The sequence below is a fragment of the Priapulus caudatus genome, unplaced genomic scaffold, assembly GCF_000485595.1.
Source record: "Priapulus caudatus unplaced genomic scaffold, Priapulus_caudatus-5.0.1 Scaffold325, whole genome shotgun sequence".
Lineage (NCBI taxonomy): Eukaryota > Metazoa > Priapulida > Priapulimorpha > Priapulimorphida > Priapulidae > Priapulus > Priapulus caudatus.
Genome location: NW_014577386.1, coordinates 51,507 through 70,164, shown reverse-complemented (window position 1 = coordinate 70,164; position 18,658 = coordinate 51,507). Strand labels below are relative to the sequence as shown.

The window sequence follows — 18,658 nt, the reverse complement described above, 5'->3', positions numbered from 1 at the left end:
TGATTCCGACAGCCTTTACATAAACGCCAACAGGACAAATGAACGCTCAGATTTCAGTCAGCTTTGTGTGATTTCGCAGACACAGCTCGGTTTAAGACACACAGTACCTTTATAACAAGTGAACACGTCTTCAAATAGAAACAAAGATGAGTGAACTGTGATATTTGTGTTGTTTCGTATGAATTCAAGCGAGCGCGTCGACGCGAATTTTGGCAGCACGCTGTGCACCTGCTATATATTTAGCATGTGTGACGAGCAGCCAGCGTTTGTTGCAGCCTCTTCTCTCCGGAAATTGTCGCAATAATAGGTGAAAGCTATAGAAACATTAAGCTTGTTATTAGTAATTAGATTTCCGTATTTTACTTTAGCCATGTATATTTGATTGAAACGCTCAAGCTGCCTGTCGGCACAGACACTCGACAGTGCCATGCCGCTTAGGCTTCAGTGTCACTTGCACTTATGTGCCTGGAGTGGTGTGGCTTTACCCCCACACGCGTTAACCTTTTTACGCCATCCCATTATAACACAATGTTAAATTACACTGACAGTGACGGTGCCTACAGCGCTAGTTAAAGTAGTTAGTAGATAGTAGACTGACTTGTGGGAGTATCTAGAAACATGTGTACTAACGCAGGAACTTGCTCCGACCTGTGATTGGTATGAGGTAAAATAGCACTCCTGCCGCATACGCTATTATGCTAGACCAGTAGACGTGTATTGAACTATTCATATGATTCCGAATGATTTGGTTACATTTCTATAAATTCTAGCTATTATAGACACATGTCTTAACTTAATCTCGAGAATTTTAAGTCTATTGAAGCACGATTAGATCTAATTAATTAGCAACTATGCACGCGCGTTATCGCCAGTAGCGTAGTAATATACTCGCGCGCCGTATATGGCCTGTAGCCGTCAGAAACGTGGCTAACGCTCTATTAGCACGTCGTTCCCAACTTTGATATCATTAATGATTAATATTAATGATCTCGATAATCCTAACCCTAACCCTAAACCCATACGACATTAAACCACAAACTAATATATGACCATCACCATATTAAATATATAATATATATATATATATAAGTATATATATTATTTATATGTTATTATTCACCATTAATCGCCATTAAAGTATCACCCGCGAACGCTGCTACTAACTATGCTCTCTATGGCCTCGTAACGATTGTACGGAGAGAGCGCGCGAAAGAGTGAGAGAGAAAGAGAGAGAGAGAGAGAGAGAGAGAGAAAGAGAGAGAGAGAGAACGCGGAGTGAGAGAGAAAGAGAGAGAGAGAGAGAACGCGCAAAACAGTGAGAGAGAAAGAGAGAGAAAGACAAAGACAAAGAAAGAGAGAGACAACGAGGGAGAGTGAGTGTGAGCGAGCGAGAGAGAGAGGGAGAGAGAAAGAGAGAGAAAGACAAAGACAAAGAAAGAGAGAGACAACGAGGGAGAGTAAGTGTGAGCGAGCGAGAGAGAGAGGGGGAGAGAGAGAGAGAGAGAGAGAGAGTATGATCGAGCGAGAGAGAGAGCGCGAATGGAAGAGAGAGCAAGAGCGAGAGAGCAAGAGCGAGAGAGCAAGAGCGAGAGAGCGAAAGAGAAAGAATGAGAGAGACAACGAGGGAGAGCGAACGCGGCGATGGGAGGGTGCTCTTGATTCGTTTGCCAGTGAGTTTAGCAGTCAGGTGAGCGGTGTCGCTCTGCGGTACTTGTCATATACACAAAATCACTATTTTAAAACGTGTGGGTTTCATTGTTTATTGCATTTAAATCAATAACCCTATCAGGCTATCACCTCTGTGATTTGTGTTGCATTATTTTAGGCCTGACATTGATGGATGGGAAATTAGGAAAGGCATCAATGATCTATGCGGACATGATCTGGTCCCAGAGCCCCAGATCATCTCTGCTGCTCTGCGCGCTTGCAGACGGGTAAACGATTACGCTTTGGCCGTCCGCGTCGTGGAAGCAATGAAGGTTAGTCATATATTTGGTGTGTGTGTGTAATGTGGTGCGCTGTGTCAGGAAATACGTAAATTAAAGAGCCGTGTGGTTTGTGTGTAGTTATAAGCAGGCTGAAACATAGGATGGCTTATCATTAATTGAGTAACTTGTTTATTATGAATTAATTTATTGTGATCAACTCAATCTTCTCGATGAATTATGGGTACATACTGTCAAGATGTGCAGCAGGTAACTGCTCTCTGTCTCTGCAATTCTGTATAGTGTAAGAAAGTGGAAACTTGATCTCGACTTCGATTCGTCCCTTGCTTTTGCTGAGCGTCCATTGTAAGTAGCCCTCATCCACTCGTTTCAGAACAAGTGTGGTAACAAAGAGAAGGAGATCTACCCATGGCTCCTGCAGGAGATTCGTCCGACACTCGATGAGCTGGGAATCAATACTCCAGAAGAACTCGGCTATGACAAGCCAGAGCTCTGGCTCGAGGACGTCCACGATATACACTAAAATTGTATTGTAAGTCTTAGACCTCGTCCTAAAGACTTAATCGCGTAATATTCTCAAACGGGTGTGGCTGTTCTGTAACCGCCAGGTATCAGCTTCAAATATTGCAGATAAGAAGCGATATTCAGTACAGAGTTGGAAGTAGCAGCACGTCCCCCAATCCAAGATTAGTAACTTTTGAGCAGCACTGCCTAATTTTTATGCTTTTTATGCTTTTAAGTCATTAGTAGAAATAAAAATATTTGACTGGCTGGGGTTTCATACTTATGTCCAAGACCGATTCAGTAAGGTTTATAGTTTTGTATAGTTGAGGTGAAGCGGGCTATTTTTATGAAGATTGATAGCCTACACCTATCCAGACTGCATTCAATAAAACTTGCAAGATCATATATACGATTGTGTTATTGAGACTGTCTGATTTTGAATTTTCAAGATTAGAGATCTGGTCATCTTATACACTTGAAATCATCCTGTTACATTTGCTTTACAGCATCACTTAATCACAAATTTAATTTTGCACTGTTCCTGATATTATTTACCACTGCTTTATAAACACCCAGATTTTAATATTGACTATTATGTTGATTTTTTCAGATAACAAAACTACAAAAGAACTGGAGGTAATTTCATGCCATTCAAAGGTGTACAAGTTAAATAATTGTTTAAGTTAGGATTGTCTTCAGGAGTCTTCAGTAAAACTAGGTTAATATATTATTGGAACTTAAGAAACCAGTAATTTATATGCGCGAGTAGGTAATTTTGAATTAGAACCAATACATTCTTCTTAATCTGGGGCTCCTGCTCTATCTGCCATCGCATTGTTAGCTGTTTGAAAGTGCACGTGGCAATTCAAAAGGTATGTTGGAATGTTTGCGATAATAAATGTTATAAAGGTATCAGTGAATGATGTTTAGGATGTTTGGTGTTTATAGACGTTGGCTTGTTTATGCTGGTTGGTAATGTAAATGTACACTACTATTGTAGTGCAGTTTGAAATGGAACGTTGTTGTTTTATGTCAGATGTAAAACAATGAAACTAAGAAGTCTATATATCATATATTTAGATTAGCATATTATGTGTGAAATTTCATCAGTCCATAACCATTACATGAAAAGCACTAGAACAGGATTCTTCAGGAGCTTGCTCCATTCTTCATAACCATTATTTAATTGTCATGCATTGTTATGATAAGCTGAGCAAGCAAGTAAAGTTGGTGGTTCACGAATCATATTAGCATAATTTTACTAGGACCATAATTATCATATGATATGGGGAAAACTCAGTATATCTTATACACATTCACAACAAATGTTGGTGTGTGAAGAAAATTGGACCACAAGCAGATTTTCTTTGACCCTCTCTCTCTGACCATCGCAGTGTTATTAATAATTTTAAATAAGTTATACAAGTTATGTTGACGTAGTACACTCATGTCAGCCTCTGTCACAGATCAAATCTACCACCTAGAAAAGAACAATCGAATAATATTTAAATATACAACTTAAAATCCTATTATTATATCTGGTTTACTTCGACGAAATTAATATTTTTTGAAACTGGGTGAGCAACTGGGGAGTTTGCTCAAGGGTGAACTGCAGATCTGTCATTGTATCTATAAAAACATGGTCAATATAACATACAAGCATAATGGCTGAAATGCTTGCCAACTTGGATCGTGACCAATGGCAAGAAATACTCATTCTTGCACAAACGTTCACTTGTATACAGATACGTGCTGCCATCTAGTGATGCATTAAACTCACGAGTATCGGATATGAGAAGCACTATCATGCTTCACAAGTGTTCCGTCGTTCATTCAAGCTCTGAGAACACACTCCAAAGTGCAGCACTTCAGTTATTGTTGCCAACAAATGAAAACAAATGCAAACAAACGAATTCTGGTTTCAAAAAGGCTTTGAATGTAAAAGTTCATACTTACGCTGGACTCCATCATAACGGCATTTAGGCACCGATGCACAGCGCTGCTCACTATCTCATCCAGAAGGAAGTGAACCAAACTAAAATAAGATAAAATCATAACTTCTGAATAAAAGCTAAACATACTGCAGCTTTTTGACTTGGATTCCATCTTAAAAAGAAATGATTGCATTGGATAAAGTAATAGCATTTTATACCTGTTGTCATCACTGGGCAACCTGACACAAGACTTGCAATGCCCACAGTGCTATTGTATTAAAATCTTATCCTAAGCACGTTTTATTTTTAGCTCACCTTGACATCGTCAAGATGAGCTATTGCTATGGGTCGTCGTCCGTCGTACGTCCGTCCGTCAACATTTGGCTACGGTCAACGATAACTCAGGAACTGTTTGACCCACATGTTTGAAATTGGGTATAGTTGTTACTGCTATGCTCCCATATTGAACGTCCTATTTTGGAGCACGCCAGTCGACGTACTTTCGAGCCACGGTAATTTTTTGGCAAAAATGGGAATTGCGATTAGTCAGTTCAGGTTCAACGGATTTTGCTTATTTTTGGTATGTGAATGAATAAGGGCCAGGGGTTTTGATATTAAAAAAAAAATGCAAATTAGGTAGGTTTTGGCAATTATATAGCATATTATGTTATAGACACGCAGATAAGTCTTTGGTTTCACACTCGTCTATTTCGTTTTACAAGATTTCATTGACAATATCTTTAATGCAAAATTGGTATTTCCTCTCCACCCTGCTGATAAAACGTCTATATTAGAGTAAAGTTTTACAAAACATGTCGGAATGCAGCATAAACTATTTATTTCGAACGCCATCACTAAGAAACATCAAAGCGGGTATAGCGCCATTTACCGTCACAAATTGTGATTCATTTTGGTTTATAAATTATTATTGCGATATACAGATGGCAACCGTGTGCTACCGCCTAGAAAAACTCATACGAAGTAAACACTTCCATGCAACCAATTAACCTTTGACAAAAGTTGTGTTATGGGCAGGGAAACACCATTGTCACGTGGTATATAGCAGCTGCTGCTACGTGGAATAAGCGTATCCTCTCAATCTTACACGTTACACATCGGGAGCTCCGCTTTTATGCAGTGCCTAAATCTGAATATTATAAAAACGTTAAATGGCGATCATTTACGTGTAACGCCATCACTCGCCCACATCTCAGACGTTCACATCTCAAACATTTATTTTCACATAAAAAATTACACATAATTATCAAGAGTATATAATGGGAGTTCTCCCATATATACTCTTCGTTTCTATAATGTACGTCTATGGTTGCTCAATTAAAACTGACTTCATCTCACTCACTCATTTGTGCCCTTTTTTGTGGTGGGCTACAGTGTCATTGACACTTTCATTAAAAAGGCCCATACAATAAACTAACAAGTTCTAATCTAAATATATCAATGTAACCCACATCAATTATCCTGTCAACAGGCAGCTATATGTGAGTCAATTTGTTGACCAATAGACCTTCGTGATGATCTAGAAATTTGAACTAAAAAAAACCTAATTTTACTTAAAAACTTACCTAACCAGATTGAATTTCAGTAGATAGTATAGATCTATACATTCTTTAGACATAGTGTTTACATCTGTGGTGGAACATAACTGAACATGAAGGATTCATAGGATATTGCAGGAGTAACTTTCTTTACGGCTTTTTAGTCGAGCTCAGCAAAAACAAACACAAACATTCGATAAACAAAGGGTTATGAGATTCATAAGCTGGTTTGTCTGTTTGTCGCTTTAGACGGGCATAGTTAAGAAGCGTCAGTGTAAACAGCGCGTCCGATTACTTACTTCTCGTCGGTGACGAATCTCCACAGATACAGCTGCAAATAATGCGTGTCGACCTGCAGCTGCTGCAGCCCGTAGCGGCCGAACGTGCGCAGTCTCACACACTCCATGAACGTCTGCAAGAAAGGCCAACAACGTTGGTTAGCCTCACGAGAACACGGCGCCACAGAGCCAATGCCTGGCTCACCAGCCCACCAGTTGGAAGGTTACAATGGCTTGTCGGGAGTTTGAAATGGATTATGACGTAATCGAACACGTGAAGCATAACCCCAGATAAATTCTTGCGGCTGCTATCGATTCCGTTTTACGGGAATTGAATCGAGCAATGCTCATGTGAGGACACTGGGACATCCAGTTTCCATATGTCATCATTTTAGTTGCCTATGACCTAGCATTTAGGAACCAATCCATACTACAGTCTATAAACCACATCTCATCAAGTAGGAGGTATTACAGAGAATCGTAGCAGAAAGGTAAAGTCAAGTCAAACTTTACAGCAACTCGCAAAAGATATGCTCTTGGTCAATATTACTTCGATTAAGTAAAACAAGTGACTATATAAAGTCAACCATACCTTTAAGCTAATTTTGATGATGCCAGTGAGGACTGACACCTTAGAGAACTCCACCGTGCTGAATATTTCTATCTTCTCTGAGAACAGCTTTTGTATATTGCTCATCAGGCTGTTATCTATGGTACTGGAAAATACAACATAACATCACCAGACGTGTGCAAAATAGAGCTGTGCGTCGGATCCGACATGAACCAAAAATCCGATCCGACAGCATTTAAAAAAATCCGAATCCGAATCCGAATCCGAATCCGATGGCAATTTTTGAATCCGAATCCGAATCCGAATCCGATGTGTATCGCTAAATCCGATCCGAAATCCGATCCGAAATCCGACCCGAATCCGGAACATAGAAATTGCAAATAGTTTGACGCCATCGTTATAAACATTCGTGTTATAGATTTGTTTCAACCATGAAACTTTGGTTGTTGATCAAGGGGATGACGGGTGGATGTAGCACGTAAGAAACAGTTCAGAGAACGGCATATTCAGGGAATTCTGGAAACGATAATTTTTCTTATCAAATCGTCACCTCAGTTCCACTTTGTCCTAACTACTAAGTGGCAGTAAGTGACATGGTGGTACGAAATTACTACGAATTTACGAAACGTCTGTACATATTCATACAATTATACATTATGCTATACGGTTATACGTGATATTTCCCAACACTAACGATTACAACACTTAACTCGCAACTCACGTCACAATCAATAATCTATTTTGTAATTTGTGACTGTCCGACTCCCTTCAAATAATCATCTTTGACAGTAAAGCCGCGCACGCGCGTGTGGCATGCAAAACGCATCGATTTCACATCGTTGTGTCTGACAGTGTGTGTGCTGGGTGTGCGTGTGCGTGTGCCTGTGGTGTATTTGCGTGTGTGTTCGTGCCGCGCGTGGTGTGCGTGCGTGCTGTCGTGTGTGCTGTGTGTGTGTGTGTTGTGAGAAAGAAGCGAGCAGAGAGAATATGTGTGTGAGACAGTGTGTGTATGTGATGTGTGAAGCGCGTGCTACGCTGGCCGGATATAGTACGCGATCCTTGAAGCTCGTTTTATGAAGTAGCCGGCTCAGGCTCTGCTCCTGACAGGATGGAGGTCGGATTCTACGGTCCGATCCCGGCGATCCGAATCCGAATCCGACAGCATTTTTGAAAATCCGACTCCGAATCCGAATCCAACGACAATTTTGAATCCGAATCCGAATCCGAATCCGAATCCGAATCCGATTCTTTAAAAATTGTAAATCCGATCCGAATCCGAATCCGATCGGATTCGGATCGGATCGGATTCGGATTATCGGATCCGACGCACAGCTCTAGTGCAAAAGCAGAATTCAGAACACGCAAAATAAAAATAATTATTTTATGGAATCCACGAAAGTAACAGGATTTTAAAAAAGGGCATCACTTTTGGGCAGTATTGACAGTGTCCAGATTTATTGCCCACTGTCGTCACAATAAATAATAGTTTCTTGGAGTTGGATATAAGACACATGATACAATTTTTCATATTTTCTTTGAATTCTTAAGATGTTTGAGATATTATTAGATTGCCAGATAGTTTGAGTTGTCTAATGTGGCATCTGGAAAAAAATTTTGGCACGGGCGTGATCATGCTTTTTCTTAAGTCTGACCTTTGATAGGCACTCAACTAGATCACCTTACAAATCAACCGTGAACCTCAATCAACTGCTAAAATCAACCGCTAAACAAATCAATCTTATCACCTTTACAAATAACACTCTGCCAACATATGCAGACTCCATGGAAAAGTACCTGGAATATGTCAGTGACTTCAGTTTAACAAATACCACATTACGAATTGCTTTTTGCATTTCGCAAACACAGATGTCAGGGTGCCAGAACGCACAACACAGTGGTAACTAAATGGCAGGGTGGGAGCTTATTCCACAACCGGGTCGCTAACCTTGGAGTGTAGCGCCCCCACTGGGAGCGCTGCTGCTGGCGTGACATGCTGAAGTTACCAAAGGTGCGCCTGCTCGAATCGCTACTCCTCTCCTTGCGCACACCCTCCTCATAGAGTTGCCCCACCTAGTGACAGAATGGTACATACAAAGTACTCGACACATGGTAGCTTCTGTTACAAGCAACCGGACCCGTGACACCACTAAAACCGTCGAATAGCAGTGGCACTGTCAGTAACATCACACTCGCCAATATCATGCACGTGGGTCTCACATCAAATAATTGCCGAGCATTCGAGTTTACCGTCTAGCACATGCTGAAGGAGTTAAACCACTGATGCTGCTAATACTAATAACGGCACAAAACCTATGCTGGTAGTAATATATCAAGTTTACAGCCTAAATGCAATATCGATTATCGATACAACGTTCAAGACTAACTGCATAATGAATGGTTCAATGTGACGATTGTATCCAGTGATTCATCCATATACATGAAAGCCACGAGTGACAGCTGGATACCTGCGTGTCGATGGCAGTGATATCCTCCACCACCCTCTTCATGACCGCGCGCACATTGCGTGGCTCGATCGTATTCAACCAGTCTCGCGTCTCCACACTCTTCCTCAGCATCTGCAACATCACACAACAACCTGTCTCAACGAACATTGTCACTCCATCGCAAAGGTCATCACGTCCCTGCTTGCATCGTTGCTTGTTAAAAGAATTGATGTTAACCTGCTCATGATAGAAACCATCCACAATGTATTTTATTTGATTTTCAATGAGTAATTTTCAATTGTAAGAAAGTATATCTCCGTGGAGCATTGTACACTAGGCTCATCTTGTGCTGCACAAACAAAATGTCTGCTCTTGATCTCCATTAGATCTCCATTACAGCAAAATGAAAAAAAAATATGAAAAAAATAACAACAATGTAGTAGGACCGAGTAGTAGCGAGGGAGAACAGCGATTCACCTGAGAGATGATGAGGCCCTGCATGCTGACGTAGTGATTCAGCAGCTTCTGTGCAGTCTCTTTGAATGTGTGACAGAGACTCGTTATGGATGTCACCTGTTGATTGCTCGCCAGCATGAACTGATCATCCACCAGATTTACCTGCAAGCACAAACAACAGCAACATAGCAGCCATTACATGTTTACCTGCACGTTCGCATATATTTCGAGTGGGCGATGTATATAGGACACTTTAAATGTACCACAATATAAAAAACCACGTTCTACATGGTAGAGACTACTTACTAGGTAGCTAATGGTGCCATTCTCAAAGTCTATACACAGTCTGGACAACAGCAGTAGCAGTGTGGGAGGTGCCGAGCCACGGTCACTCATGCTGTCACAAAATTCCTACAGGAAATGGAATACAATTTTAGAAAGTCATGACCTTTGATAAATAAATCTTCACATTATTTGATGCATAAATACTCTGGCCCAGGACACTTCATTCATAAATGTTAAACTAATACAATGACCACCGTTGTGTAAACAAACACCAAGCATCGCCCTCTAAATGCTAAAAAAGAACTCTGCATTCAAAGGTCTACAAATGATTAACAATTTTTCAGTGTGACGGTGCACAAGTAATTAATTACCATTGCAGTGTGATGAATGTGTTGAAGAAAGGCAACCATTAGGCCCTCTCTGACTTCCACTGTACAGAACTCATTCCTGAAGTATGGCTTCATAGCAAACGTGATATCCAATGCGATAAATGCCTTAAACAAAACAATTAACAGTCAACTATATTTGTAAATATTCTTGTTAATGTAGAGTAAAATCTGTATAACATCTACAGAAAGAACACGTGCATGTAAAGAACACTTTTGGCATTTCATTTAAGTGGCAGTTATACAGTAAAACTACTTTTTGTCAATTGACATCTGTCTATATTGGACATTTTTGGACACAGGATACACAAGTTTTTATGTTTCCCTTCAGTGGCCATTACATATTTCAGGTTAGACTGTGCTACTGACTTTGAATTTGTAATAGCAGCAATGGATTCAATAGAATAATAGGTTGTTCTTTTTACTACAAAGGTATATTTCCAATTTAGTTTCTACCCACACACACCATGTTATATGTATGCAACTGTCATATACAAGGATATGATTGAGCAAAGTTGTAAAAAAATATTAGTTTTTTTTACAAGAGGCAACATCTCTTTTGCACACGTGCAAAAAATAACTCGAAGAACTGTGGTATGTAGAATTCCTATTTGTACGCTGCTTACTTGAAGATTAGACAGCACTGACTTGATCTGATCGACTACAGCTACTTCAGCAGACATTAGCAGTTCGCTGAGGTTGTTGCTGCCAGCACCCTCTGGTTTACCAACTATCCGAGGTGCGGCCAAACTTTGTCGGATATCTGTCAAGCAATCTGCAAAGCATATCAGTTTGCATGAGTGAGATATTCGAAGAAAACCTGTAAAGAATAGCGCAGTACCTATTTCTCACATAATGCAAACGATATCTGATAGTGAGTGATATAAATTATTGCATGACAGAAAGGTGAAGTAATTCTAGATGCGTTTGATAACACTTTGTATGGAAACATATATATCATGAGATTCAAATATTCCTCATTAAACAAAAATTAATGGACCTGGTGTATCGTTATTGTAAGACGTTATTGTTATGTAAGTACCCATCAATAAATGTTGTTGCTTGGCATTGATATTTTCCAAGATTAGTGATCATTCAGTTTATCTGGCTCAATATGACAGCTGTTGCCATAGAAAGAGTCAGAGTAAACCTAGGTCGACATGTGTAGCCATTAGCTCCCACTACAGGGGTTTACGACCCACAGTGCTAAAGTACTGTAGTGAATCTTGGTGGCCACTCATTATCACTGCTGCTATATAAGGATAGACTCAGTCACTCAGGGTTGCACGTGAAATTTAGTCAAAATTTGGTCAGACATGGCGGCATATTTGTGTTTTGGGTACATTTATGTCCGATAAACGGCCAAGCCTGGTCAAATTATAGTGAGTTAGGCTTGATTTGAGTGTGGCAGGCTAATGTAAGAATGTTTATCATGCTGGCTAGCATATTTTTGCTATTGCATCACAGGCTACAGCTTAGCCTGTCATGCTACAAAGATTCACTACTATTTCCATTGAAATATCACCAGTCTATAGATGCTGACAAGAAGACTTAATGTTGATAAAGCTACCAATGTACTACCGGAAAAATGCTGCTTTAGTGCCTGCAGATAATGCATCACACGACCGTGGGCAACCCGCGACACAATGTCTGTTCCAATCCTGTAAAATGCAAAAACGAAAAACTACTGTCTGCTAATCTTGCTATCAACATAACAACTCAACCTGAATTACACATAAGTGAAAATTACAGAGGAATTCAGACAAGAATTTGATGCGTGTGAGCTACATTAACTGAGAGTTGTCTGTCCAGTCTACATGAACAAATTCTATGTTACATGTTGTGGTATGTAGCCAGTATACACCTGAATACCCACACGAATATACAGGGATGAGATTGGATAATTTAATTTTCAGCTGAAATTTTAATTAGCAAACAGAGGAGCGAGCAATGCGAGGACCGTAGGTCATCGCCATGCTAGGGGGGTCCGGGGGACTTTTTTAAAAGAATGGTGCAATTTGGTGCATTCTAAGCTATTCTGAACAAATTATAGGAGACTCTTGAATCACCTTTTCAAGTTGTCAAAAGGTACAAACGAACTATAATAGGAAATCAGGGGGCTGAAAATAGGGCAAGTTTTTTTATTAAATGTCTAGACATAATGATATTTTTCTGTTTCCACCCGTCGCTTGCATTGTTTTACTCAGACATAAGCTGCCTTGCTGCGACCAGATTTGAATGAAAAAAACACAATGCGAATGGAACAATCAGTGCATAGTCATGCACACAACATGCACGCAGCAACATGTAAACCCGGCCCCCAGGCCAGGCATGGTCGTTACGTGATCAGCTACCTCAAATGTCTGCCCCTCTACTGCAGCCTGTGAACAAGGATTTTCTTTTCTGGCACGCAAAAACAGATACACTGTATACTTCGCTGTCAGCCTACTGTCTACACTCTACAGTCTACAGTCAGGTGCTGTTGAGGGTATATAATTTAAATTGTTACATTGTTACCCCCCTCCCAATTTTCTCCACGAATTTAGACGTTTCACAAAAACGACCCCTGGGACTGTCAAATCCGCGGATTTCCGCGGATCCGCGGAAGAATCTCATCCCTGAATATAGAATGCCTGTCTACAAATCAAACCTTGCAAAATCCGTGTCTGGCAACAAACTGTTCATGGCCTGTAATCGCCTGTGAAAGCGATCCAATGCTCTCACCAGGATTGTATTATCGCCCGTCTCTTTCTGATAGAAACATGAAATATACATATTTATAATACATAGTGCCAGATGAGGGCCAATCCAGACCAGACACACAATACAATTAAATGCTGGTATTAAGCCATTACACATTTACCTACAGCCCTAAGTGAACCTCAGTATATGCTCCTATATCACACATCAGCATGAGAATATAATGTACACAAATGTATATTACATTCTCCTTATCACAGTTGATGATGCTGTAACTAGTCAGCAGGTTGAACAGAATAGGGACATTTACGGTGCAACGTGCAGCTACCCAATTTACCTCTAGCTGCATCCTCTTTTCCACGTAAGAAAAGTACTGGTCCATCAAAGTCATGACAAAGTTTACCAACTTCTTATGAGCTATCTCGTTTGTGGCATCCCAATCTCTAAAGCAGAGTACATAAAAAATTTAGATCACGATGATGTCGATCAAATATCCGATGATTTTATTGGCATGCACCACTTATTTATCAATCCAGCATACAGCAAAATCATAACATTCCAGCGAGTGTTATATGATAAGTTTATATGTTTATAGCATAAGAATCTAGTTATAGACTAGACACAAAGTGATCTACATGCAGTGACATGGGAGTTTAGCTGGACGCTTTCACGGTCAAGTACTTACTCGTCTCTAGTCGTTCTGTTGATAAACATGTCCGTATATGAGGCTATCACTAGACAGATGTTACCGATAAAAACATTGCTGCCACAGTCAACAAACTCCAAAATATCCTGCAGACACAAAAAGAACATCGTTACTGACTAATATAAACTGACGTTGTCTGACTACGTCAGATGAGCTAATAATTAATAAATTAATTTTTTATCTTATATCGTATCGCCAGTACGATTTGCATACAATCGCCATTGCAATATGGACGCCGCGTATCGATGATCATATCGCGATTCACCAACACCTCTGTGAATCACTACACCCCTAATCGTTACCAACTACTCATCGACAAAGTATTCACTGTATTTTGTTATTGTGTGAAAATTCCATTTATTTCAGGAATATAATGCAAAAGATAAATGATTTTGACAATAAACAAGAAGAATTTACAGGTATTTGCTGGGAAGTGAACTTGGAAACCATAAAAGGGTACTAACTGACAACCTATACAAGGTTCACCACGTGCCTTAAAAGTTAAATGCATGTCGGGTACATTATCCCTTCAAGGCTGAAAATAATTTGTGATATCCCATAAATTCTCTGACTCTGACATGCATTGACTGCCTATAAACAACATGCCTTAATCTCATCCATTTCTACTGTTGCTTTGAAGAGTAACTCAACAAACAAACATCTAGTAATTCCTGTCCAGACTATTCACAACAGCATAACTTCAACTCCAACATAATACAATCATACAATGATATAAGTTTGTCAAGTCTATATCCATTCATTCGCCAAAGGGTAGACCACAATATGGCCCAAGCATAAGGCCATTTCGTTTACGAGATATGAAATTCTTACATAAGTGCCTGTTGTCACATACCATCGGTGGATTCATGTAGGCCTCTGCTGGCCTGTCTAGCTCGCTGGGGAGTTTGAGTCGTTCCTCACCTGAATTCAGCTTCACCTGGTACTCAAGCTGTGACAGGTATTCATCTAACATCTGTTTGGAACTGTGAAAGAATTTAAGCTAATCAGTATTGACTGGCAGTGAGGTACACCAGGATGAATCAATCAAAATGTGACTGGGAACAAACAACTAGCTGGAAATTTTTGCATGTGCTTTGCTGTTTCTGCAAAAGTCAGAAAGTAATCAAACTCTGTGTATATGTAGTTGGCATGTGCGTTAGTGCGTGCGCATGTGTGCTTGCATGCTAGCAGGTGTGCGTGCGTGAGTGTAAGTCTCCGTGCGTATGTGCAGCTGTGCACGTATGCGTGCATGTGATGTGTTTCTGCACGATGGTCATGTGGAACGTAGGTTTGTACCAATTGATCATGTCTACACCTAACATGTTTCTACAATCATTACATAACGTTTTTACTTACTAACCTACGCACGTACGTGCAGGCATACATGCGTACGTGCGTGTGCAGGTGTACACGAGTGTTCACGCCTGCATCAATAATAATGTGGGTTCCAAAGACTTACTGTGCCAGGTAATCATCACAGAGTTCACCTGCAGGCTCATTGAGTTGCAGCAGCAGATCCACACACTCTGACAACTCTTGTTGACTAGACTGGTAACAAAGATAGCCACACACACGCTCAAATCTAATAAATTGCCATCATTTAGAAAGACCCCACAGGATTGGCAATTCTCGAAAAAAACGTTACTACATTAATACAACCTCTGGGCTCTACTAAGGTTTTTCTTGTAATCTTCCTCGATGGATAAAAGCTTAATAACTGTTAACAAGAGCAACAAGCATTTATCATAATACTCAGTATTGAACTATTAATGTTAGAACAGTTCACCTGACAATACAAACATATTATTTTATTTTGGTAGGTGCAACATATTATTACACTGTTGCGGCACAAGGCACCTAACTTCAAGAATCGATCAGATTTCAGAATGCATGCTTGGCCACTCATGTAGACAACACTGGACAATAATATATAACACGCTAGGCAAAAGTCAACGTGATTGGGCTTATCCATTACAGTTATTACATTTTTGTTGCGGAAGCATTGGCGGAGTTTGGTTTTCAACTCTTTCACAATAGCATCGCTGTCTTCCTGGATTCCCTGGAATGATGGCATGTGCTGGTACTGAAGCAAAACCTTCTGCGCCTTCATATAATATCTGTAATACATCACATCAGATTATTTATACATACATCACTTTAAGCAGTATCAAACATCATTGTGTTAACTGTTATGGCCATAAACAGGAACATCCCACAAAATTAACTAGATTTACACATTTAACATACAACCATGGCATCTTCTTCAATGTTTTACCAGTATGGTATAAAAAGATGAATCGCATGATGTGCCTATATCACTTGCCTATATCATCTTTAGCATAACAGAATTATTTAGTCCTATAAACACTACAGTTTTTTTTACATATGGACGCTAACAACTAGCACACACCTAACAGCCTGAGCATACGACTCCATTTCGATGCACTTCTTCAACCTAGCAGGCAGTTCGAAGAGAAACTGCAGCTGTAAAATAACCAGACACTACACTCAGCAATGTACCAATACACACGATCACCAACGCAAACGATTGAACAGTTGTACTTCAATGACATGCAATAGTATCGCGTTTTAATCTGCAGGATCTAAATTGCCAAGACACTTCACACAATTGCATTCACAAAATGTTGGAACCAAAAACGTGCACCCGGGTAGAACGAACCCGCACACATATGAATTTTCATCGCACTGAAACCAAAACAATCAAATGGGTAGAACAACAGTCTGGTAGAACAACTGCTGCATTCTACAAGTGCTTTTGCTCTTAGATTCATAGGACAATCTCATCTTTAGAATCAGTAACTGCAGTGTCCGCATCTTATTTCACACGTGCCAAAATTGAAAGCACGTGCGGAAGATCGAATGCCGTGTAATATGACGGTCGGCTTTTCAGGCGCGCTCTCCCTCATACCTTTTTCAGCAGAGCGTGGACGCCGGCAAGCTTCTGAATTTGCTGGCGCCTGTCCTGCAGCGTGCCGCTGATGTGCCCGCTAAACTCTGTGATGGCTTCCATATTCGTCGCTAGCCGGTCCATCTCATCTTCCATCCGCTTAAAGTCATTCTTCATCTGAAGATACACGCAGAGAAAATTTGAAAATGAGCATGGCGTGACACTGCATGTGTGAAATAATTTGTATAATAGTCCAGGACTGGCTCTATGGCTTACAGATCCACTGCACTCCCACCTGTCGAACATACTAGTTTTTACTATTAGTGTTGTGAAGCCATAAAGTTAGCGATGAACTATGTAATACTAGGTGGCATGCACAATCAGTCTATAGGTCATTGTAATCGCTATTATGTACTTGTTACTCTCAAATACGTGTGACATTTTGTATTACAATCACACAAATTGGTGCCTCTAAATTCATTGTAATTTTTACAAAAGTTAAACTTTACTAAATTCAGAAAAAGCTACTAAGATGTGCTTTTAACCTTTCTAATGGTGTCGGTCGCGCTGATGAATTTGTTGTAATTCTCATAGACAAGGGTCTGCATGTCGCTGTCTAGCGAGCGTATCTGTTTGACCATCTCTGACTCCTTGTCCATCAACTCAGTAAGGGACTTTTCCTGCAAACAGAAACAAGTAGTTGCTGCACTGGCATTACATGGTCATCCAATTCATGACCAGATCAGGCTCTAAGCATGTCAGCAGGGACCAAGTTTGGTATTCCAAAGTCCTGGATTACTAACATTGCCCAACATTTACATTAGTATTTATGTATGGCGCCTACAACCCGCAAATAGCAAACAAATGCCTCTTCCCAATGAAAATTATCTTCATATTACACATGCATCTCCCCATAGCACGTGCGAGTATGATAGGATGCAGGAAACGTGAGCAACAAGTATTGGAGTACTTCCCTAAGTACATATCAACATGGTAATACTTATGCAGACCTTGAGCAATTTTTCTATGTAGAGGTCAGGTTTGAAGTAGAGTCCGTTGATGTCTACTCCCTCCTGAGCTCCTGCTTCCTTCATGGCGCCTTTCTCCATTCCGTAGTAGGATTTTAACATACCATGTCGGTCACTTCGTCTTGTTGTCTCTTCTATATCGATACAAATGCATAGATTTAAACGTTAAAAAAGTAACTGGCAGTATGACTCTACAGTACTTAATCAAATTTTAAGAAGCAGGTCTTGCAGAAATGATGTTCTAGCCAACAGAATTCTCTTTGAAACAGCCTAGTTTTTACAGCAACAGCCGCCTATCATGAGGCCGAGCCTGTGATCAATCCGGATGCTGTCATGTCATTTGGGTCATATGACATATTTGAGGAGGTGGGAAAAAAACAATAGCGAGAGAAGGGGAGAGGGAGACAGAGAGGGAGAGTGAGTGGGAGACAGAGGGACAGGGAGAGGGAGAAAGAGAGATAGGGCAAAGGGTGGGAGGGAGGGAGAGAGGGAAAGATGGAGAGAGAGACAGACCGTAAAACTTCATAGTTACAACTTGCGCCCGTTGCTGTGCACATAACATAGAATAAATATATAGCAGGTAGGAAAGCGTGCTGCCAAAATTCGCTCGACGCCCGCTTGACTTCATACGAATACAACACAAATATTCAACCATTCTACTCCATCTTTGTTTCTATTTGAAGAACAGTGTTCACTTGTTATAAAAACATACTGTCTGTGTTCGTAACCGAGCTGTGACACGCAAAATCACACAAAGCCTGACGAAATTCTCGCGTTCGCTCTCATTGCGCAGTTTATGTAAATGGCTGTCGGAATCAGAAAACACCCACCAGCGCTCTTCGTGACCTCATTTTTGCGCCGAAACGCTGCAACGTTTTTGCAACGCTCCACTGTCGGCTTTGACGTGGGCTCGTACAGGAGTTGGAAAGCCGTGTAGTAGTTACCCAAAATGCAGT

General features: G+C 40.4%; 2 protein-coding genes across 2 annotated transcripts in view; one reads left to right on the top strand and one right to left on the bottom strand.

The window, feature by feature from the left end:
* The window catches only part of LOC106809068 (cytochrome c oxidase subunit 5A, mitochondrial-like), a 15,847-nt gene extending 12,477 nt beyond the window's left edge, over positions 1-3,370 (top strand). The window contains exons 3-5 of the mRNA XM_014812010.1: positions 1,826-1,979; positions 2,320-2,478; positions 3,061-3,370. Of these exons, the coding sequence (XP_014667496.1) occupies positions 1,826-1,979; positions 2,320-2,469 (304 nt within the window). The 3' untranslated portion in view covers positions 2,470-2,478; positions 3,061-3,370. The remainder of the gene's footprint in view (positions 1-1,825; positions 1,980-2,319; positions 2,479-3,060) is intronic.
* A 133-nt stretch (positions 3,371-3,503) lies between these two features.
* The window catches only part of LOC106809066 (vacuolar protein sorting-associated protein 51 homolog), a 17,083-nt gene continuing 1,928 nt past the window's right edge, over positions 3,504-18,658 (bottom strand). The window contains exons 2-22 of the mRNA XM_014812009.1: positions 17,685-17,836; positions 17,220-17,354; positions 16,696-16,851; positions 16,177-16,250; positions 15,751-15,883; positions 15,226-15,314; positions 14,620-14,749; positions 13,746-13,852; positions 13,398-13,503; positions 13,011-13,111; positions 11,942-12,021; positions 10,987-11,135; positions 10,346-10,468; positions 9,996-10,100; positions 9,711-9,851; positions 9,255-9,365; positions 8,735-8,859; positions 6,811-6,934; positions 6,240-6,352; positions 4,407-4,485; positions 3,504-3,930 (exon numbers count right to left, since the gene is read on the bottom strand). Coding sequence (XP_014667495.1) covers positions 3,901-3,930; positions 4,407-4,485; positions 6,240-6,352; positions 6,811-6,934; positions 8,735-8,859; positions 9,255-9,365; positions 9,711-9,851; positions 9,996-10,100; positions 10,346-10,468; positions 10,987-11,135; positions 11,942-12,021; positions 13,011-13,111; positions 13,398-13,503; positions 13,746-13,852; positions 14,620-14,749; positions 15,226-15,314; positions 15,751-15,883; positions 16,177-16,250; positions 16,696-16,851; positions 17,220-17,354; positions 17,685-17,836 — 2,363 coding nt within the window. The 3' untranslated portion in view covers positions 3,504-3,900. The remainder of the gene's footprint in view (positions 3,931-4,406; positions 4,486-6,239; positions 6,353-6,810; positions 6,935-8,734; positions 8,860-9,254; positions 9,366-9,710; positions 9,852-9,995; positions 10,101-10,345; positions 10,469-10,986; positions 11,136-11,941; positions 12,022-13,010; positions 13,112-13,397; positions 13,504-13,745; positions 13,853-14,619; positions 14,750-15,225; positions 15,315-15,750; positions 15,884-16,176; positions 16,251-16,695; positions 16,852-17,219; positions 17,355-17,684; positions 17,837-18,658) is intronic.